Here is a 23228-nt window from a genome sequence, read left to right on the forward strand (position 1 = left end):
AAGTCCTTGGCAGGGAGGGAAAGCCAGATATGCAGCATGCTCTCACCAAGCAGGCCCATACTTTCTCCTTCTAAATAGCTGAAAATACCTATGAACTGAGAGATTAGATTGAGAAAAAGTCACATCACATCTTAGGATTTAAGTGTTTTTCAAGTATTTAATCCTCACAATTATCCTGCGGGATAAACATTATAGGTATTATTATTATTATTCTACTATTCCAGAACAAAACATGGAGAGAGGACTAAATTCAGTAAGTCAAGTTGATAGCTAATTAGTGAAGAAACCGGCTCTTAAATCTGTTGTTTTCCAAAGGGATGTCCTCTCCACCCTACCACACTGGTTCCATTAACCCATTCCAGCTCTCACACCGAGCTCTGATCCATGGAGCAAATCTTCCTCTCTCTACCCTTCCCTTATTGCTCAATCCAGAAATCCACCAGAGAGGCTGCTGGCAGGTCTGGGCTTGCTCAGAATGCCTTATCATGATCTGTCCTCTCGCTGACTCTGTGGGCAGAACACTAACCATCCAATATCATATTGCTGTCCTGCAATCAGAAAATCATCCTCAGTACCAACATCTCCCTCACTTTAGAATCCTAGCTGAGCCCTATAATAACACAGCCTCTTACTTCTACTTGCTTGAAAATTACGAACAAGACTTCCTCTGCTTTGGAAGCAGAATAAGGCCTTAATGTGTCTCACTAATTTTCCTCTTTGTTAGAGAGCCCCCTATTGCATAATCTGCGTAATTAAAGTGTGTATGGCTTTGCTAACCAATTCTCGGAGAGTCAGTCAAATTGTGTAAGACTTAAAAAAGAATTATACTGGCAGTATCCACAAAATGCCATCCTCTGATTTTCTTTTCAGGATATTCGGTCTCAGGGAGCCACTGTATAAGTACTATAAGTACGTATCTAAAAGAGCAACTTAACACAGCATTAAGTCACTAAATTCTGGGGGTTTGCATTTTAATGCCTAACTGCTGTGAGCTTACTAAAAGAGCCTGGGAGAACAGCTTAACCATTTTGTTCCTTAGGATCATTTGGAAAATGACAACAGTAGACTTTCATTACAAAGATTTATACAGAATCACCAAACATAAGAACTGGAATGGAAGGAACCCTAAGAATCATCCAGGCCAAATGCCCCCATTTGAAAGATTATGAAATTGAAGACTGGTCACATAGCTACTGGTGGCTTAAACCAAAACACTGTCAGGCTTTCTAAGATCAGTGGTCTCTCCGGCATCAGATTTAACTTTTCCCCTAAAAGTTCCTATTTTAGGCTTTCTTTTAAAAGAAGACGAACAGGGGCACCTGGGTAGCTCAGTCAGTTGGGCATCTGACTCCCGGTGTCAGCTCAGGTGGTGGTCCAGGGAGCGGCGGCATCCTGAGATTGAGTCCCACACTGGGCTCCCTGCATTTGGCAAGGAGTCTACTTGAGATTCTTTTCCTCTTCCTTCCTCTCCCTCCCCCTGCTGCCCAAGGTCCCCTGCTCATGCACTCTCTCTCTCTCTCTCTCTCTCAAATAAATAAAATCTTAAAAAATAAATAAATAAATAAAAAGAGATACATATAGCATGCTTACCACTCAATCCTCACAACCACTCAGTAAGTTATTTATTATTGATGTTATCCTATGCCCAATTTACATAGGCACAAATAAGCTCAGGCTGCTGAAGGTGTGGGCCAAGGTTAAATTCATGATTAATGATGGCATTAGCACACTACCTTTGATCTTAATTTGAAATCCTTTATTTCCTTCTTTGGACCTTTCCTCAGCCTCCCCCATTTAAACTTACCTGCTAGGCAAGATCAAATGATTTCCAAAATCTTCATTAAAGAATGTTAACAGCTTTCCTCCAAATGCCCCCAGCTAGCGTATAAAGTAGGCATTTTCCTCCCTCTCACCTCACTGCCCATGTCCCCTCATCCTCCCATCCAACATCTACTTTCATACAAATCAGGATTCTTTAGTACCACAGGAATTTCTCTTACTGGTTTATTGCATAGGATAAAAGACTCATAATTATCTTTGTAACTGTACAAGTATCATCAAAATACAGAATTTTTTGTGATGCTAATGAGAATTTTCCTCACCAGGTAGTACTGCTTGCAAACATCTGTTGCAACATGCCAAGAATACACGCGAGCTGAAAGGTGGGACACTAACCTTGCCTCAGGATCTTCGCTGCCAGGAAATTTCCTGGCAGGCCCAGCCTTTAATGCATGAGCTAGATGCCATAGCATCTGATAGCCACATGAATAACTTCCTTAATTAGTTCACCCCTCGTGTTCTCTGGATTCAAAGATTAAATTAAATGCAAAATTTGCAAATCATTGTCGGAGTATTCATCGGCCTGCAAGTCATCTTTAAAAACAACTACAGGTTGGGGAAAATTTGGTGAAGACATGAGTTTGCCTACGTCTTACACATATGTAATTCGACTCACATAATCAGAGAGTCTGTAAATGGACATGTAAGTGTATTTGTGTGTGTGTGTGTGTGTGTGTGTGTATATAAACTTATATATAATGTTGTATGTATATTATATATATGTATATGTAACTTTTTTTTAAGATTTTATTTATTTACGGGACGCCTGGGTGGCTCAGTTGGTTAAGCGGCTGCCTTCGGCTCAGGTCATGATCCCAGAGTCCTGGGATCGAGTCCCGCATCGGGCTCCTTGCTCAGCAGGGAGCCTGCTTCTCCCTCTGCCTCTGCCTGCCACTCTATCTGCCTGTGCTCACTCTCGCTCTCTCTCTCTCTCTCTGACAAATAAATAAATAAAATCTTTAAAAAAAAAAAAGATTTTATTTATTTATTTGACAGACAGAGATCACAAGTAGACAGAGAGGCAGGATCTATGCTGAGCAGACAACCCGATGTGTGGCTCCAAGACCTGAGCCGAAGGCAGAGGCTTTAACCAATGAGCCACCCAGGCACCCCTATGTACATGTAACTTTTAATGCCAAGGTAAGAAGTCTGGTGAAGGAATGAAATGTGATCCATTGCCTAGTCTCCTATCAAAGTATTTATCTTCCTTTCTTTCTACATTTATCTGTATCTCTATTTTTAACTAGCCACACATCTTATCCATCCCTCCATCCCTCAGTCACTGGGCACTTACTAAAAGCCAAACTGCTTAGCACATCGGGAACACAGAGAAAAATCAGACACTGTTTATGCTCTTGGAGAACTTTCTGTCTAGTGGATAAACCTGATGTTTTAGATGATGACAGAACGACACACGTCCCCTTGAGAAGTGCTCTGTGCTGGGATGAACCCCACTCCCAGCTAGAAGAGACCCTGCAAGGTTTCATCAGAGAGAATGATGGGAGAATTTCCCACCCATGGAGAAGTGGGAGGTGGCCTCCCCAGAGAGGGGCTAAGGAAAGCCTTCGGAACAGAAAGAAAGGGAAGAGAACAGAGGAGTCCCACATCCTGGTGATGTCAGGCCAGGAAGTCCTCTAGCGCAGCGACCTGGCATATCTTGTACATTACCATATTTCACATGCCAAGCTCACGATTAACAAAACTACACTGATCACACGAAATGACAACTGAAGAAGCAGTCTTCAAAAAATGTTGATGGTCCATTGGGCTCAGAGAATCCAATACACGGAGACCCCTGGCAGAACTGGTTTTCAAAGGAAGTTTGGTGACACAGCACTAGCGAATAAAATATACTGCTATGGAATTTGTGCCTTCTCTTGAAAGCAGCAGAAAGCTATTAAAAGTCTTTAAAAGGGACCATGATACAACTTAACCAATAAAATTCTGTACTACTGCATCTTTTAATAGAGGCAATGGGGATAAGTATGTTACAACAGAGTTAGTAGTAATCAGATTCAATTCATTACATTAAAATTAAATTACATTAAACTAAAATCCAGTATGTAGAAGTTATAGGGGGATGGATGTGCCTTACTACTTTCTTACGTTGATATAAATTAGCATAAAGAGTACATGAGACAAAGCTCGAAGAGAGTTTTACACATACTCTCACCAACTCCTATACAGCTCTCTACAAATGTCACTGAAAAGGGCTGGGAGGCCACATAAGTAGAAAACTGGGTATAAATATGCAGAGGCTTTCCCAAAGTCACATACGAAAAAGAGCAGAGGACTAGTAATGTAATAAGACCTGAATCTAGTACGGTTTCTATCATTAACTTGCCCTAAGACCCTGCAACTTTCTTCCCCTTTCTGGGCCCCAGTCATCTCATCTATGAAAAGAAGGGATAGACTGGTACCTTCCATAGTCTGCTTGGAAAATATCTTCTTCTGAGGAAAAAGAAATATATCCTCTTCTTTGTTCATCTAGAAATGAACAAATAAAAGCATAAAGTAAAAGATGAGATAGGAAGTTGGAGAGGTGCTATGGTCTAAATGTTTGTGTCCCCTCAAAATTCCTTTATTGAAACCTAATGCCCAGTGTGATGGTGTTTGGGGGTGGGTACTTTGGGTGCTGACTATAAAAGACACTCCAGAGGGCTTCCTAGTCCCTTTCTTCTGCTATGTGAGGTCAGAGCTAGAAGGCACCACTATGAATTAGAAACCAGACTCTCACTAGACATCCAGCATGCTGGTACCTTGAGCTTGGGATTTCCCAGCCTCAAAACTGTGAGAAGTAAATCTGTATTGTTTATAAGCTGCCCACTTATAAGTACTTTTGTTATAGCAACACAAATGGACTAAAACAATTGAAAACACATTAGACTTCAGATTTAGAAGTCTTTATAGGTACTCAAACAGATATTTCATTTTACTCCAAAATGACCCCATTTCAGAGGAGGGCAATCCAGGATGTATAGTAATATTCTTTGTTAACTTTCTAAAGTATTTATGAGTTGTAGGGGATTAAAAAGTGTAATACAAGGGAAAGACAGTAACACCCCCGTAACTATATTAAGAACTGGAAAGACAGTGTACACACTTAATTTTATCTTTAGCTTTATTTGAAAGAGAGACACTTCCAAAAGAAGTATTAGGATTCAAAAGAACCAAATATCTTGGAAGTAGGAGAGTGTTGCCTTGTAATCAGAATCCTGATTTTATTTGTTTTTGTTGGGTTTTTTTTTTTTTTTGAAGATTTTATTTATTTATTTGACAGAGAGACAGAGAGAGAGCACAAGTAAGCAGATCAAAAGGCAGAGGGAGAGAAAGGAGCAGGCTCTCTGCTGAGCACGGAGCCTGATATGGAATTTGATCCAAGGACCTGGGATCATGACCTGAGCCGAAGGCAGAAGCTTAACCAACTGAGCCACCCAGGCACCTCCAGAATCCTGATTTTTTAAATTGAAATTTTTAAAAGTAGTTGAGGAACCTTAGGTTAATTACTTTTAGTTTGGTAGTCACCTTAGAAGTGGGACTGAAACTACTAGTAATATTTTGAAGAATAAGTGAGAAAACACGTTAATTACTTAGCATGGTACATGCCATATAGTATATACTGAATAAATGGTAGCTATTTTTATTATAATGTGATCATTTTGTTCAATAACATTTGTAGAGAGCCATAAGAGTAGGTGAAAGTAAGAGTAACGTTTTTGCGTAACATACATAGTCTGACTAACATAGTGTAGGTGTTCAATAAACACACAAGCCCACTAATATTTTAAATCAGCATGGGGAATATCAATCTATAATTTGAGTTATCTGGGTGGAAAAAGGAACATAATCCAAAGTTAATTCTAATCAATATGGTGCACACCTCCTTCATTTGGCAAAGAAATATGAATAATAGTACAGTGGTTTTCACATCGTTTCATTTAATGCCCCCATAGTATGTGCTTGTAAAAGGAGGTATAAGTACCACATCGAGGAAAAAAAACTGAAGAGGAGATACAGAGTAGCTCTTAAACTGCACTTGCTGGTACAGTCTTGACAGAGCACCAATTTAACTAGGACTGAGCCAGAGGGAGCAGAATCCTTCTCTGTTATTTCCAAGAAGTGGAGAGAAAGCCCACTTACTGCAGCCGTCTGCAGAGTAGCAGGTGTGGAGAAGCACAGCTCTTTCTCATGCCGGAAGTCATCTGAAAAAATATGCCCATTCATTTTATATTTGTTTAGTCCAGAGTGCAGACCCAAGATACTCAGGTAACCAGCCACAAAGAAAGTCTTCAAACCTTATCTGTGCTTTTCCAAGCAAAATACAAAGTTGTTAATGTTGTACAAAGTTAGGTCAGGTGGAAAATGCTTTCCTTACTCAAGTCCCTTCAGATCCTTCCCAATTACAACTACTCTTGGGAACGCCCAGCAGGACTCCTCCCTACACCAACCCCCCCACACACACACAGGCTAACAGGGCACACACCATCATGCACAATGCATACTCACTTCTGCAATGTTGAGCATGCTTTCTGTCCTTCTCACAGCAAAGACAGTTTTCTGCCTTGCATTATATTGATACGTGTCTTAGTCATGTCTTTTCTCCTCTACTAGATTACGATTTCCTAGAAGGCAGAGAATCTAATTCCCTCATTTAGAAGTAGGCGTTCTAATTAAATGTGTGTTGGAAGGAAGGAAGTGGTGGGGGAATGAAGGAAGGGAGAATAAAAGTCACATGTACGAAAATAAGAGGAAAAAAATTACAAGAAAAACAACCTCTCTGATAATGCTGTTCAAATTTTTCACTTTGAGCCTTCAAACAAATAATTCAGAGAGAATTCCCTTTTAAAATTGCAAAATATTCTGAGTATCAGGAAGGAAAAAAAATTAAGAAAAGAACAAAACACTACTTGGGATCTTAGCACCATAAAAAGGGCCTAAGATCTGTCAGTGAATCTTCTCTTTTGTCCTCATAATTGAACAGTGTTTCAGGAGATGGTGGGAGGAACTCCAAATCTGGGCATCATCCCACACTTCCCCAACCTGGTGACAGTGTCAGAGTTTGACACAACAAAATGTAAGAGGAAAAACTGTTAGGCAGTACTTGTATATTTTACAGACTCACAGGAAGAAGAAGAAAGGATTTTAGGAATAAATTATTCCAGCACCTTAACTTTAGATAAAAATCTGACGTTGTTCCCTTAAACATTTCATATGCCTTAAAATCTCCATTGTCTCTGTACATGGCAGTCCTTCTGCCAGGAATTACCTCTCCTGTGTTTGTCCTAACTCAGATGCCCTCTCCTCCTGGACATCTTCCCCGATTCCCACTGTCAGTTTATTACGCCTCTTTCAAGTTGCCTGGATCACTTTTATACACTTTAATTTATACACTGATATATAGCAGTTTTCCCAACTAGACCATGAATTCCTTTAGGGCATTATCTTATCTAACTCCAAAAAACCTAGCAAAATGCTTTTTAAAAAAACAAAACAAAACAAAACAAAAAAAAACTTCACAAATTGAGGGACGCATGGGTGGCTGAGTCAGTAGAGCATCTGCCTCTTGATTTCTGCTCAAGTCATGAACTCAGGGTCATGGGATGGAGCACTGAGTGGGGTCCCGCACTCAGCACAGAGCATGCTTCTCTCCCTCTCTCTCTTTCCCTCTCCCCTGCCCCTCCCACCACTTGTGCTCTCTCTCTCTAAAATAAATAGATAAATCTTTAAAAAAAGATGTCACAAATTGATATTGGATTGAAATATCCAAGATCACCAAAAGAAATGGGGGAAGAGGCTGTCATCAGGTTCACCTCTTGGTGAAGCCTAAGATATCTGACTCTGAGCTACAGCAGCCCTCAAAGACTAATCATTTTAAAACATAAAACACAGTAACACCTTCTTAAATACAGGCTTGTGAGGGCTAATTAAAAGAGCAGACTAGTTGTGATGTGTGAGAAGGAGCTGGGCTTCTGTAGTATATATAGTAGCTTGGAAAGAGGGATAGATTGTGGATCTCAATAAAGAGTTAAGGTAGATAAGAATATTTGTAGATTTGAGAAAATATCTGTTGATGCCATTCTGAAAAAAATACTGTGTGTTGTGCCAGAAAACATCATCAAGAAAAAAAAAAGAGAGAGAGAGAGATGAAAGACATCTAAGATATTCTTTGCAACAAGTAAACAAACAAATATACCTAGATACAGATATTCCAGATGCCTCCTTAAAGCCACACACAGATTTTCAGTGGTAATAAAATTATCTCAGTTGCCACTATTTCACTTTTATTAGTCAGAACAACTTTAACATGAGCTCATTTGGGGAGGTATTGTAATTACTTCGAGAATCAGCCCTCCTTTTGCACACCCATGTGGAAAGAAGCACTAGTGACAATGGCCAAAACCCAAATGTCCATCAAAGGATGAGTGAACAGACAAAGTTCAGTATATGCGCACAGACTTAAAATGGAAGGAAATTCTATCATATGCTACAACATGGATGAAGCTTAAGGATATTATGGCCATGAAATAAACCAGGCACAGAATGACAAAAAAATGAATGATTCCTCTCATATGAGGCACCTAGAGTAGTCAAATTTAGAGAAACAGAAAATAGAATGGTGTTTTCTGGGGCTAGGAGAAGGGGTAATGAACAGTTGTTCAGTAGGTATAGAGTTTTAGTTTTACAAGTTTAAAAAGTTCCAGAGTTCCATTGCGCAACAATGAGAAAGTAATTAACACCACTGAATGGAACATTTAAAGATGTAAAGATGGTAAATTTAATGTTATGTGGTTTTTTTTACCACAATTAAAGTTTGTTTTTTTTTTTCCTTAGAAACTTCCTTGAAAGAAAATGCCCAAAACAAGTTCCACTCCACCTTTCCATGTAGTTTTTGATTGCCACTCTCTAAATAGTTCCTACACGATATGCAAGTATTTCTCAGAGTAACACATAAGTTGGCCAGAAGGCATTCGATTCATTTATTTAGGTCGTGTTAGGTGTAGGGTAAGGTATTTGGCTCTAGATGAAAGGGGGAAAGAAGGAAGGCATTTTAAAAACTGGTCTCTTTTAATAGAAAGCACAGTCAGGAGGGCAGAGCTAGAGGAGTCTTAGTGAGGACGGGTGAGGGGAGACAAGACGCTTATCGATACAGGACCAGGAAACCTGCTTCCACACTACACGTGTATTCTGAGGAATATTTGTTACCCAGATTTCTGAGGTATTTGAGCACTCAGGTCTGTGCCCAATATCAATAATTTCTAAATTCCTAGAACACTTCTTTATTTTAAGAGATATTTGAGGTTGCCTACCAGCCCCAAGCATTTACAAGTGAGTCAAACTGCTTTCCCCAAGCACCAGACATGAGTTTGAAGAAACCCTGTCAGCCCAAGGAGTACAGGAACAGGGGATGACACGAGTCATCCTGAGAACTCCAAACACAGAGGAGATCCGGATGGAGAAATGACTTGGATCACTCTAAGAAAGGCACATGCTGCCTTTACCACCCACAACGAACCTCAGACTTACAGAGGAGCTGGGGCCTGAAGAGAGAGACTGGGGGCACGTGTAAGCAGTAAGGTGAGACATTTCAATTTAAGATTTGTATCAGGTGCATTTTCTTAGAAGTCAAACTAGAAAGGAGCTGATTAGATCTAGCTAAGGGGAGAAGCAAAATACCTTTATTCCCTGTTGGTAAAACTACATTAAAAGAAAAAGTGGAAGGAGAATTTTAAAAGTATGTACCACTTTGTTCCTGCATTTCTAATGCGAATAGGTCTAAAAAACTGATAAAAATCAAGATGCTGTCTTTACACCATTATCCTACTTCTTATGATAAAAAAATGACAAGGGAAGTTTGACAAATCAGTTCAAAATATAAAACCTGCTGGACAGAAAATAATTCTGATAGACTCATAGAATCCTAGGGTTGGACATCTAAATTGCCCAACTCCTCATCAAATGACCCAAGTGTTTCTTGAAAATCTCCACTGATGGACTGTTCCAAACTACTGACACCTCTCTTCCTTCACCTGAATGAGCTCTGGTTTTATACCTCCCTTTCATAATTTTGACATTTCCATCCATTCTAAATAGGTTAGCCTGCATCCTAGCCAATGACAACTCTATACATTAAAAAAAGACTTCAAAAATTTTTTTGACTTCATAAAGGCCATAAATCATTTACATACGTGAATCTCAATACATTGTTAAAAAATATAACTTAGACTAGTCTTTTTATTATGCAGAAATATTCCTGAAACATGAGACTCAATATGTCAAACTGGCCTAACTTGTCCCACCAGCTATCAGGTAACAGTCTTAACCTCCACCTGGTCATTAAACAGAGCACTGGGCATTCTCTATGACTGTAACCTCTTCTTCACAGAGCCCCAAGCACAGGGCCCACAAACTGCACACAGACATGCTTCACTCAATGTCATCTCCACATTGTCTCTTTGTTGCCTCTTTCCTATTCCCATTGCTATCTCCTCCTGCAGGCTTCCAGTAACACCCATCTGGCAGCCCAACTGAGCTCCTATCTGCCTGGCCATCATCTCTCACCTTCACTCCCATTCCTCAAAGGACTTATTTCAGCAAGCAACTTTCCACGTTCATGGACACAATTATACTCTGGACCCTGCCGTAAATGCTAATGGAGATAACAAAACTTAACTGATAATCATGGTATGGGATAAACAATTAAGATTGTGTTCAAAGTGCTGTGGGAATCTTGATTCAGATGGAAAAAGGGCTGAAAGTAAAGCCAGGCCTTAAAAAATAAGACACCTTCTTAATATAATTTAAAATGAGCTCTTCTCAGGTCATGCTTTCAAAAGGCAAGAGCAGAACTGGCTAGGAGTAGTGAGGCATGCATAGTAGGTAGGAGGTAAGATTAGTTCAACCACTTTGTAAGATAATTTGGAACATGCAAAAGATGTTGTGAAAAGGTAATGACCTAAATAACTAAAAAAAAAAAAAAAAATTAAGAGTTAAAAAGTTGTTATATACACACAAAAAAATGAAACAATCTTTTAAGAATCATATTACCAAATTAAATAAAAAAGGAAATGAAATACTCTATTCAGAGAAAATGTGAAATGCAAAACGTTACAATTCATAGGTCTCAATTTTATTTCAAATTGCATATTGCAAATACATATCTATGTATGAGAATTTACATGTGAGTCTATATATAGGAAATACGTGCTTCCATTATTATATAGATGTGTATATAAGAAATATAAATGTATATGAATAGATGTGCAAACAGCAAATACCAATAGTACTTATCTCTATTTGGTAACTATCAAAGATGGAAGTTTTCTTTGTATTTTTCTATATTTTCTACATTTTCTATATTGAACAAGTTTTAAAAGTACAACCAGAAACTGCTTTCCCCAATATATGTTATTTTTAAAGAAGACATAGGACATGTCCGAACAGGTGACAGTGTGGACCTAGGGGAGGGGAAGCTACACAAAGAGAACCTTATGGATGAACCAGCACAAGAGCATGGGCTCCACAGCAGTGTAAGCACTGAGTAAATTACTCAATGTCAATTGTTTAAATTTCACTTAGATCACTGGTTCTCTTTCATGGATTTTTTTAATGGAACTACCTATTTTCTGTGATTATCCCAAATTTGTTCCCTCATTTAGAAATTTCTCAAGTAGAGTCTGTTTTTATACATAGAGGAAGATTAGTATGCTTCAAGTTCTAAAGCTCCAAAGATCATATTATTTTGTAATATCAAATTCAATATAATTTTCCACCTCATTAAAAAAAAAAAAACTTTAGCATCCATGTTTCTTATAAATTGTTATGGAACTTGGTCTTAAATTCCTCCAAATAATTTTGTGGGAATGAGTAAAAAATCATTTTAATGCATTTGTTAATACTGTATGTACACTTAAAATCACTAAAATATAAAATAGAAGATTTTATATACATTGCTTTTTTTAAAAAAGATTTTTTTAAATTTTTTTATTTGACAGACAGAGATCACAAGTAGGCTGAGAAGTAGGCAGAAAGGAGGAAGCAGGCTCCCAGCTGAGCAGAGAGCCCGATGCGGGGCTTGATCCCAGGACCCAGGGATCATGACCTGAGCCGAAGGCAGAGGCTTTAACCCACTGAGCCACCCAGGCGCCCCTATATACATTGTTGATCAAAAAAACTGTTCAGTAAGTTTCCACCACTGGTTAAAAAAATAAATAAATAAACATAACACAAAGTCATTTTTCCTGGTAGATTTCTCCAGTGCTTTCTAGCTATTTAGTTATTTTAAAGCATTATTAAAATTCATTATGCCTTCATTTTATATTTAAAGGAAGATTTGTGTTTGGAGACCAAAGAACACATATACATGTGCAAACACACACACACACACACACACGTCTACTCCTTTTTTGGGCGGGGGAGGACACAGGTATTTACTACATAACAGATTCCATCACAATTCAATTGGAACAATGGGTTTCCAATTGAATTGTGATGGAATCTGTTTAATGGAACTTTAAGAATGGCCATTCTAATCAAAAGATGACAAGCAACAGTATTAAGTTGTAAATAGAATTTCCATCTTTGTGGGGTATCCCAGAAAGAAGGCATGTTGTTAGAGGTAAACATTTGCCAGGGGAAAAGTTTAGTCCTTAGGAGTCCACCATAGGGTTCTGCAAAGACCAACGTGACCACCAGAAAGTGCATTTTCAGTATTACAATACTTTATCACTCTTTCATTCAACAAACATTTTCTGACCACCTGGGGTAAGTAGCACACTAGGCACCAGGGGTAACTCCATGAACAAGACAAACAGTCCTGCTTTCCTGGCATTCATATTCGTCCTTTAGGCTTTCCTTCTCTATCATACAATATTCCTAAAATCCTGTTTTTGTCATGCCACTTTTATACTCAAAGAACTATGACTTCCTCATGGATAATATCCAACCTTCCATAATCAGAGCAATGACCTGGCGAAAGAGCAAAGAATCAGATGGTCTACAAAACATTTAAATGTTTTTTTTTTTTAATAAAATCTTTTTTTTTTTTTTAGATTTTATTTATTTGTCAGAGAGAGAGGGAGAGAGAGCAAGCACAGGCAGACAGAATGGCAGGCAGAGGCAGAGGGAGAAGCAGGCTCCCCGCCGAGCAAGGAGCCCAATGTGGGACTCGACCCCAGGACGCTAGGATCATGACCTGAGCCGAAGGCAGCTGCTTAACCAACTGAGCCACCCAGGCGTCCCTTTTAAATGGTTTTTTATGTGGCAAATGAAGCACCTCCAAGCATCCCTTGCCTTACCTCTAAGAGGGGGATAAACATATGCTCCCTGCTTTTCTGCTCAGGTTGTTATGGAATGAAGGATAAAGTGCTTTAACCTATAAGGCACGGAGGTATCTTTTGCCCACAATACTCCATTCAGGTAAGACCCGTTATCCTTTTCTCTTTTGCAGACAGCATCCTCTTCCCAATGCACAACGTTGCTTGTGTTAATCCCTGTGACATGAGCAGCCTCTCTTCCCTTGCTGCCCATTCAGACCACAGTACCCACTTCTTCCAAACCACTTCCTCCAAAAAGCCCTTCCTAATGCTTCCAGGGAGAAAGACACATATAGAAAACCCCTAGTGTCATGCCTAAACAAAACAAAACCAATTCTGCATTTTGTTTGTTTATACCTTTCTTTTATTTCACTTTTACATTAATACCCTAACTTGCAGAGATATCAGTTCTACCATTATTTGGGTTATTCAAAGGGAAAGAAGTTTTGTTTGTTCATTATACCAGCCAAAATATGAAGAATGAAGTGATTTTAAAACCTTCTTTGAAAAATAATTTGAGTTTGGGATTTTTTTTTTTTATGTGATTAGAAATGTCATGGAGGAGGGGATCCTCAAATTAAAAATCACTGAAGTGATCATCACTGTAGTTATAGCAAGGCACCCAGTAAATTTTAAGTAATCAAATGGATCAGGGTGCTTTTAAAATACAAGTCTCCAATACCATGGATATGATTCAATAGCCAAAGATATTTCCATAAATATGGTAAAATTAAATGACAACCATTTCCCCCATTCTACATAAGCCCTACTTTCTTCAAAGGGTCTTGAGACATGAAAACAGGGCCTAGCCTAAATTAAACTTCATCCAAGGAAACTGCCAAATCCCCCCAGTCAAGGAGAATTATCATTTCCCTCATGCTTCCCTTGAATAGCCTGTATGTATTACTCTATAAAACCCAAATGGCAATAATTTGCAGTTAACAATATATTGCCCCATAAATCATTGCATTTGGTCCTCACAAGTGTCCTTATAAAAGAATTAAATAGCAGGAAAAACTGAGGATTCAAAGTCGAAGTGAGGGTGCCTGGGTGGCTCAGTTGGTTGAGCGACTGCCTTTGGCTCAGGTCATAATCCTGGAGTCCTGGGATTGAGTCCTGCATGGGGCTCCCAGCTCCACAGGAAGTCTGCTTTTCCCTCTGACCTTCTCCCCTCTCGTGCTCTCTCTCTCTCACTCTCTCTCTCAAATAAGTAAATAAAATCTCTAAAAAAAAAAAAAAAAAAAAAAAAAAAGGAAGAAAGAAAGGTGAAGTGAGGTTCCTGAGTGGCTCAGTCAGTTAAACGTCCAACTCTTGATTTCAGCTCAGGTAATGACTTCAAGGTTGCAAGACTGAGCCCCACATCAGGCCCCATGCTCAGTGCAGAGTCTACTGGAGATTCTCTCTCTCCCTCTCCCTCTGCCTCTCCTCCCACTTGCATGCTTGCTCAACTCTCCCTCTCAAATAAATAAAAGCTTTTTAAAAAATTTTAAAAGTTGATGTGATTGTGATGTGAAGTGAAGGCACTTGAGCCCAGGACTCCCGACTGCATTCAGTGCTTCCTATACTCTGCTGTGATGTTCTTTATAAAAACCACATTGAGAACATGTTTCTGATTTATTTTTATGTCCCTCACTGCTTTTCATATGGAAAGCTCAAGAAAGATTTGCTAAATTAAACTGAAAATTGAAAATTGGACAACTTAAAACTTTGGGGGGTGGTGCTTATCATTGAAGCTCTATTGTATGCGCTATATTAGTTAATATATATGTCTGATATATACATGAAGCCCTAATCCCTAGGAGAGATAGGACACATCATGAGATGGTTGTATGTTCCATGTGAGCTGATGTGCTCAGAGAGGCCGTCAATGTTCTTCTCTACAGACAGATAGTCAATCCCTGGGCCCATGGGGTATACTGTAAAGACCTCAAGCCTTTAAGTCAGACTCTACTTCTTTTTTTTTTTTTAAGATCTTATTTATTTGACAGAGAGAGATCACAAGTAGAGAGAGAGAGAGAGAGAGGAGGAAGCAGGCTCCCTGCCTAGCAGAGAGCCTGATGTGGGACTCGATCCCAGGGCCCTGAGATCATGACCTGAGCTGAAGGCAGAGGCTCAACCCACTGAGCCACCCAGGCAGCCGCAGACTCTACTTCTTACGTTTGGGAACAATACCTTGATCATGAACAATGGGATAATCATACCTGTCTCCCATAATTATTCTGAGCAATAAAAGAACATAAATAAAGGAGTACATGGTTGGAACTCAAAAAAATATTGCCTTTTCCCTTCTGTGGTAGGCAGAATTCTAAGACGGCTTCTCCAATTCCCTAATATATAATCCACACCTCTTGAGCATGTGTGAGACTGTTACTAGGATGTATAGTCACTCCTTGGATTATGTTATGTTGTGCTAAGAGTCCTCCTTAGGAAGGAGACTCTTCTGTTGGTCTTGAAGAAGCAGACTGCCATACTGTGACCTTCCTACGGAAGCTGTGTGGTATTGATCTGAGGGCAGCCCACAAGAGCTGAGAGGGTCATGGCGGACAGCCATCAAAAAAGATGGGGCCTCAATCCCACAGCCTTAAGGAACTAAATTCTGCCAACAACCTGAATGACCTTTGGAAGAGAGCTCCAAGCTCCAAATGAGAACACAGACACAGTGCCTGCTGTCTTGTAAAACTCTGAGCAGAAGACCCAACCAAGCGGGGCCAAGTTTCCTGACCTACTGCAACACAATAAACATATGGTATTTAAAGCCAATAAATGTTTGATAATTTGTTATGCAGCAAGAGAAGACTAATATACCTTTCCTAAATGAAATGAACCAGAGTGGTCTATAGAATTTGTAAGCTTCCAGAGGATGCCAAATCATTTTAGCAGGACTCTGACCACCCACGCAATTCCCAGGAATGGCATCCTTCAGATCCTTCAGATCGCCAAACACTGGAGAATCCAGCTGTCATCAACCCCCCATATGTTCCACTCAAGCAATTCCTAGAAAGGACATTGATTCATCTTTCTTAGATTAGTTCTTTCCAGGGCAATCAGGGGTCCCTAGCATAGCAGTCAGAATCACAGAACTTTAGAACTAGAAAGATCCTTAGAGATACTGAGGGGTAATCTCATCCTGTCTTCACTTTATAAGTGGAAACAGTGAAGCCCAGAAAGTACCTTCCTTAACCTCTCACAAGTAGTCAGTCAATCGTAGGAACACAGCCAAGTTTTATGTGGACTAAAGCTATTGCAATTTAGGGGATACATATTTGAGAATATATAAAATTACTTATCAAGTTAAGTATTTAGGATAAAAATAAATAAATAAATAAAAAATAAATAAATCAGACCAAATTACACATGTTAAAAAAAAATCACATATAACCTAATCATTACAATATCCAGATATAGCTTTATACTGATTCCTTATAATTTCTGTCTATATACGCTCTCATTGTCTCTTCTTGTAACAATTTTGCAATATTTTCTGAAGAGGAAATACATGATTCAATCTTGCCTCTAACTTGATTGATTTGTGTTTAATTATTAAGTTAAAAAGTATTTAATTCAGCTTTCCTTTTTTATATAAAATTTCTAAAGATTTTATTTTTTTGAGAGGGAGAGAGAGAGAGAGCATGAGAAAGGAGAGGGTCAGAGGGAGAAGCAGACCCTCTGCCAAGCAGGGAGCCTGATGCAGGACTCAATTCTGGGACTCCAGGATCATGACCTGAGCCAAAGGCAGTCGCTTAACCAACTGAGCCACCCAGGCGCCCTAATTCACCTTTTCTACTCATTATCGTGACTGTCCTGCAAATATTTAGAGGTATTGTCAAATTTTATTTAAAGACAAACTCAATTTCTATTCTATATGAGCAATAAAATTTGAAAGAATTTCCCCCAAACTAACTTCTGTTCATTTCTCTTTACTGCAATAATTTCAAAGTACAGTACAGTCTCTGGCCCTGACCTCCATGCCATGCCCCCACCACGTCAGCATGGTGGGCAATTGGAGTGTTGCAAACAAGGATTTACTCAGAAGTGACTGTAAGCCTACAAGATGATAATCCTACTAAATCCCTTTTAAATGTAACCCCAGCTCAACTTCCCCTTACCCAGATCCCAAAAATGACAGAAACAGCTCTACTGTCCTTCCACAGGGGACAAGTGACAAAGGAGATGACAGAGGAAAAAGCCAGCAATATTACCCTGTTGTGGTCAAAATATCTTACTTTTGCAAATTTACAAAATCTAAGAGCTTGTGAACACATTACTAGTATCCCTCCCAGCGCTGTGGAAAGGTCTATGCAAGTGAGAAAACCATGAACCTGAAGCTTGATTGGCTTCTGATCAGTGCAGGTAAAGGACATCAGTTTTACCCTAAACACTGAAAGAGGGGCATGTAAGAGGCTCAGTCTATGGAGCGTCCAGCTCTTGATTTTAGTTCAGGTAATGATCTCGGAGGTTGTGAGATGGGAGCCCCAAGTCAGGCTCCGTGCTCAGCGGGGAGTGTGCTTCAGGATTCTCTCCCTCTGCCCCTCCCCCTACTTGCAATCCATACACTCTCTCAAATAAATAAATAAATCTTTAAACACACACACACACACACATAACTATGAAACAAACCAAGTTTTTTGTGGAATGAGGAAAATAAGGCATGGAAAGGTTAAATAACTTCCCAAAATCTTATCACAGGTCAAGAGTGGAGTTGGAATTGAACTCAGCCAGCCTGAACCCAGCTTTCACACTCTTGACCGCTTTGCTCCAAGTACTGGGAGAGGAGCAAGTTTGTGTCTGTATACATGTGTGTGCATGTACACGTGTGTGTGTGCAGGTGTGTGCATGTACACGTGTGTGTGTGTGTGTGTGTGTGTGTGTGTGTCTGGCAGAGAGGAAAAGAAGCAAGTATTCTGTGATTCAATATTAATGTAGAGTGGGCTTCGGTTGAGTTCTTATTTGTTCTACTCGATTTCAGTTATCACCAATAGGAACAGAGAAGGGATTGTGGAGTTGACTTTAGGGACCATAAGCAGCAGTCACTGCTCGTCAAAAACTAGTTTGACTTGGCAGTGATTGGAAAATCCATCTCAAGGGACTTCCCTCCAGATCACAGTAGGTTAGCTAAAACCCCCATGATCAAGACATCAAAAGCAAGAGGATGAGGGCACCTGGCTGGCTCAGTCAGAGGAGAATAAGACTCTTGTTTTGGGGTCATGAGTTCGAGCCCCATATTGGGTGTTGAGATTACTTTAAAAAATTAATTTTAGGGGCGCCTGGGTGGCTCAGCGGGTTAAGCTTCTGCCTTTGGCTCAGGTCATGATCTCCAGGTCCTGGGATCAAGCCCTGCATCAGGCTCCCTGCTCAGTGGGGAGCCTGCTTTCTCCTCTCTCTCTCTGCCTGCCTCTCTGCCTACTTGTGGTCTCTGTCTGTCAAATAAATAAATAAAATCTTTTAAAAAATTAATTAATTAAAAATTAATTTTAAAAAAGTAAGATGATAAACTAACTCAAGGTGGAATATCTCTGCATTTCGTGGGAGCACCAGTACTCTTTCATCCAGCTATATCTCAGATCTATGAGCAAGCTTCCCAGTGGAGAAGTCTTAGCCACTGAAGGGTTCAAAGAACACTGACAAAAAACAATCTGAAGGGTTTGAAGAGGTGGGGGGGTGGGAGGTTGGGGGAACATGGTGGTGGGTATTAGAGAGGGCATGAACTGCATGGAGCACTGGGTGTGGTACAAAAACAATGAATACTGTTATGCTGAAAATAAATTTTTAAAATGATTAAAAAAAATAGAACACTGACGAAAGAATTAGGAGAAATGGCTCTATGTCACATTCTCACTATTACTCCATCTCTGAAACACTGGGTAAGTCCTACTCCCCTCACTCTCACTTTCCCAGATGGGATAAGGGCTTATATGGTTGCTCCCGATGTCCTAGGATCTAGTTTCTCATCTTTACACCACAAATTGAAAGCTGAAGAAGAAAAAACACGGAAGGCTATGAGGTAGGCGGCATATCCTGCCTTTAACTGGGATCTCCTTCTCATTTAGAGCAATAGGAGCTAAAAACAAAATAAAACAAAAAAAAAGTGATTTAATTTCTTTGAATACTAAATAAGGAATTATTTTTAAAGGAATAACCATGAGAGTTTCAAATCCAAGATTGAAAGTCACTTACAACAGAAAGGAAATATTAGCAAAGGTCTGTGAAAGAGCCCTGATCTTCTGGCTCCCTACTCCTGGGCTTCTCACAGTTATCACCACCAAGGTCATGGCCTCCTCCATCCACAAGTCTCAATAGGGAGTGCACTGTTGTGGCCATGCAGTAGAGTATGGAAAGTACTGGAAATAAGTTCTGTTTCTGGGACAGCACTGCTCAGCCAGGGCACCATGGAGGAGTCTCCTGAGCTTTATTTTTCTCGTCCATCACAGAGTGAACATTACCTAGTTACTTCCTTAAATTTGTCCACATCGGAAATTCTGTTTGTTTGTTTGTTTTAAGGCAAGTTACTCTGAACACTGAAATAAGCTTTTGCTTTACTGCTGAAGCACACGGAGCCTTAGTCAAAATTCGCATTTCTTCTCCTTGTTCTGTTTGATCTCTGCTGCTATGACCGGTTTCTGTGGTTTTCCCAGTGCAGAATGATTTTCAATGTGTTACATGCTAAACTTCCTAATCATGTTTTCTGATGCACAAATGATAGATAACATTTGCCTGAGTTTTATAATTCCCTGTTGGTTTTTTGGTTTTTGTTTTTGTTTTTAGATTTTATTCATTCATTTGAGAGAGAGAATACAAGTAGGGGGAGAGGCAGAGGGAGAGGGAGAAGCAGATTCCCTGCTGAGCAGGGAGCCTGACACGGGGAAGGATCCCAGGACCTGGAGATCATGACCTTAGCTGAAGGCAAACAACACTTAGCTGTCTGAACCACCCAGGCGCCCTCCCCGGTTTTTAAAAATAATATTTTTAAAACCACATGCCACAACTGATGCATCTACTTCTTTCAGTTAGCCCAAGTAATACTCCAAGTTTTCTTCTTGCCCCTACTGAACACCTACATCATGTCAGGCCCTCTGCTGAGTGCTAGAGTTCCAAGAAGAAATCATGACCCCAGGATGAGGTGGCCATAGCCCTGCCAAGAAGCTCACTCTCGTTCTGGGATCCAACATAAACTGGTGAAGAACAGAAGCCCTCTGGACTCAGATGATATACTTTGTTGTAGTGAGGCTCCAGAGAGAGATACTCACCTTCTCTTGTGTCTCACTGTGCCCCTTGAATACAGTTTGAAAAAGTCAAGATCAAGTACTGAAAATTAGTGGTTTTTAAATATCTATGCACATCAGAATCCCCTGGAGGGGCTCCTTAGACCAGATCACTGGGTCTCACTCTTAGATTTCTGATTCAGAAGGTAGGAGGCGGGGCCAAGAGCTTGTGTTTCTAACAAGTTCCCAGGTGATACTGACGTTGCTGATATGGGGCCAGTGGTTGGAGAACCTCTGCTGAAGGGAATGATGATGAACTGAGCTAATTATTCGGCGATGAGGCTCTAGCATTGGTAGGTGTAAAAAGCTCCCCAGGTGTAACAATGTGCAGCCGGACTAAAAGAACTCCTGGTTTGGGTTAGATGTTACCTTCCCCAAATAACTGCACTTACAAGATCCGCTTTTAAGGTTATGTCTGTTTCTGAGTAGCTTGCCTAATGATTTCTTTGCTTATAGGTTCAAACTTCTAGGTAAATTTATGCTGAGGATTATATTTGCCAGAAAAGACTAGAATGCTGCCCATATTTTCTGATTGCTGACGACATACACAGAGCCGTGTCTCCCAACATTGTATTGGGTGCTGGAGGACATAAAGATGGGGACCCACCACAAACCAGATTGGGTGCCGAAGGACACAAAGATAAATGTATTCATTCAAAAAACATTCCTGAGTGAGCTCACAGCATTGTGCCAAGGAGCTCAGGCTTTTCTCTTTAAAAATGGGAGGCAATAGAGGTTTTTAAGATGAGAGTCATATAATCTGAATTGCATCTTTGCAGTGTGTGTCTCAGATTCATCAGAAGGACCTTGGAGAAAGAGATGCTAGAGAAAAGGTCATAGATAAGCAGAGGGAAGAGAAAGAACTCTGTGGGAAAGGAGGAGGAATGAGAAATTACTAAGGAGACTAGTGCCTGCAGAAAGAAGCCAGCAGAGCTGCAAAGATGAGAATGAAACCCTGACAATCCCAATCTCAAGATCATTAGAAAAGCAGAAAAGTATTGTCGGTATTACAAGGCATCTGTGAAATATAAGGTAATTAAAGAGAAAATTGCTTCTTGTATAAAGAACAAGTTGGGTAGCAGCAGCATTGCCCTTTAGCCAGAAGTTTCAAGGAAAAGCCATTAGAATTTACAAAGAATAGGAGAATATTTGCAAGTAGCCTCCGTTCCAAATTTATTTATTTCTTCAGCCTCCCATTAACCTGGAAACATTGCTGAATAAAACCCTTCTACTTAAAATTGTCAGCATACTTGAACTTCAGATATTTTCCCCTACTCTCGGCCACTCCCTCGCTCAGCTCTGTAGGTTGTCTCTCCTTCTTTCCTTTGTCACTGAATAAATGTATTCTCTGAATCCTATTCTTCTTTGGCAGTCATATCACCTCAATTAACCGAAACAACATTTTCTGTAATGATGAATCCAACCTTTTTCTCAAATACCTACAACTATCCTAAGTTTGAGTCTCTCATTTCCAATTGCCTTCTGGACATATCTTCTGACTTGTGTCTTAGGCAACTCACACTGAAGGATTCTATATGTTACTCATTTTCACCCATTGATGAGATCCTACCAATCTTTTAAAAACTCTCAAATGTATGATGAAAGTATCTCCGATTCTAACTGGATATGATTCTCAACTTTGTACGTTCTTCATTTCTTGGACATTATAATGGTGGCCTATGTCCTTCTCATTGATGGTCTCTTGCAGATGTTAAAAGGACTGAGGACGGTGAACAGGCCCTGTTCGTCTGCATATCAGCTGCCAAAGGCTGGCACCTATCATTTGTTAAATCAACTGGGGAAGGTAAAAAAAAAAAACTGCTACAAAGGCTTACCTTAAGCCCTTTGTAAGTTTCCTGAAAACTTACAGTCCATCTAGAAGAAGCCATCCTGAGGAAAATAGAATAGATATGCCTGTTCTTATCACTCAAAGGGAGAACCAGGGATTCCTGGTCTTTTTATTTCCTGATGCCAGTGCAGTCAGATCACTGACTAATACATCTCCTGCTCCAGCCTCAGAAGGGTAGAAGCCAGAGCAAGAGTACCCAGAGAAGCACAGTGTTGCTGCAAATAGTCAGGCAGATATCACTAAAGAGGAATACATTCATGAGGAAGATAGACAATTGATCAGAATCCCAGCAAAAGAAGCTCATGCTTGACCAGTACATCATAACGGTGGCATTTGCAATATCACGAAAGAAGCCCATTTGCATGTGCAGTACCATTTCAGAGCTCCTGGGAACCACAGGCTTCTCTGGCTTTATAAAGCCCTTTTGGGGAAATGAGTTTGGCCTGAGAGAAGCACCTCCATAGGGCTGAACTAAAACATGGAGTGTGGGCCTCGGGGTCATAAAGTGTAGGCAACCTTCTTGGGCCACTTTGTACTCAACTGCAACACTAAGTATGTGGGTATAGTCATATGTGTGAATGTTCTTTGCAGTGGGTCTTCCAGAATCATCCAACACACAGAATAACCAACATGGGATTGTCTAGCTTTAACACATTCTTAAGGATGAGGGCAATCAGATCAGATGTTAGGTCTAAGATTCAAGCAAAAATGTAAAATTGCCTGAAGGTTTTTATTGAAATGATAACTTTGTTGACTACAACAGTGCCTTCAGTCCACAGAGCCAGCCTTTATTTTCTCCTGCTAATACATATTCTTCTTCTGTCAATATTCTTTATGTGGATTTTAGAGCCCCTACTGGTATTTCATCTCAATATTTCTTTATGTCCTGTACAATGTAGAGCTTATACCCATTCTTAGTGTAGCTGAAAGGAATGTCAAACTTTTCTCAGTGAAAAGAAGCTTCCCATG

General features: G+C 39.9%; 1 protein-coding gene across 3 annotated transcripts in view; it reads right to left on the reverse strand.

Moving 5' to 3' along the window:
* Nucleotides 1-23228, reverse strand: part of FGF12 (fibroblast growth factor 12) — a 592462-nt gene that overhangs the window by 290155 nt on the left and 279079 nt on the right. Inside the window, exon 1 of one of the 3 annotated variants that reach the window (XM_047733085.1) lies at nt 4260-4281. The exons of the other annotated variants lie outside the window; for them this stretch is intronic. Within the exon in view, the coding sequence (XP_047589041.1) occupies nt 4260-4266 (7 nt within the window). The 5' untranslated portion in view covers nt 4267-4281. Of the gene's footprint in view, nt 1-4259; nt 4282-23228 lie in introns of those variants that run through there. 3 annotated transcript variants of the gene reach the window in all.

The sequence above is a fragment of the Lutra lutra genome, chromosome 1, assembly GCF_902655055.1.
Source record: "Lutra lutra chromosome 1, mLutLut1.2, whole genome shotgun sequence".
NCBI classification, from domain to species: Eukaryota; Metazoa; Chordata; class Mammalia; order Carnivora; family Mustelidae; genus Lutra; species Lutra lutra.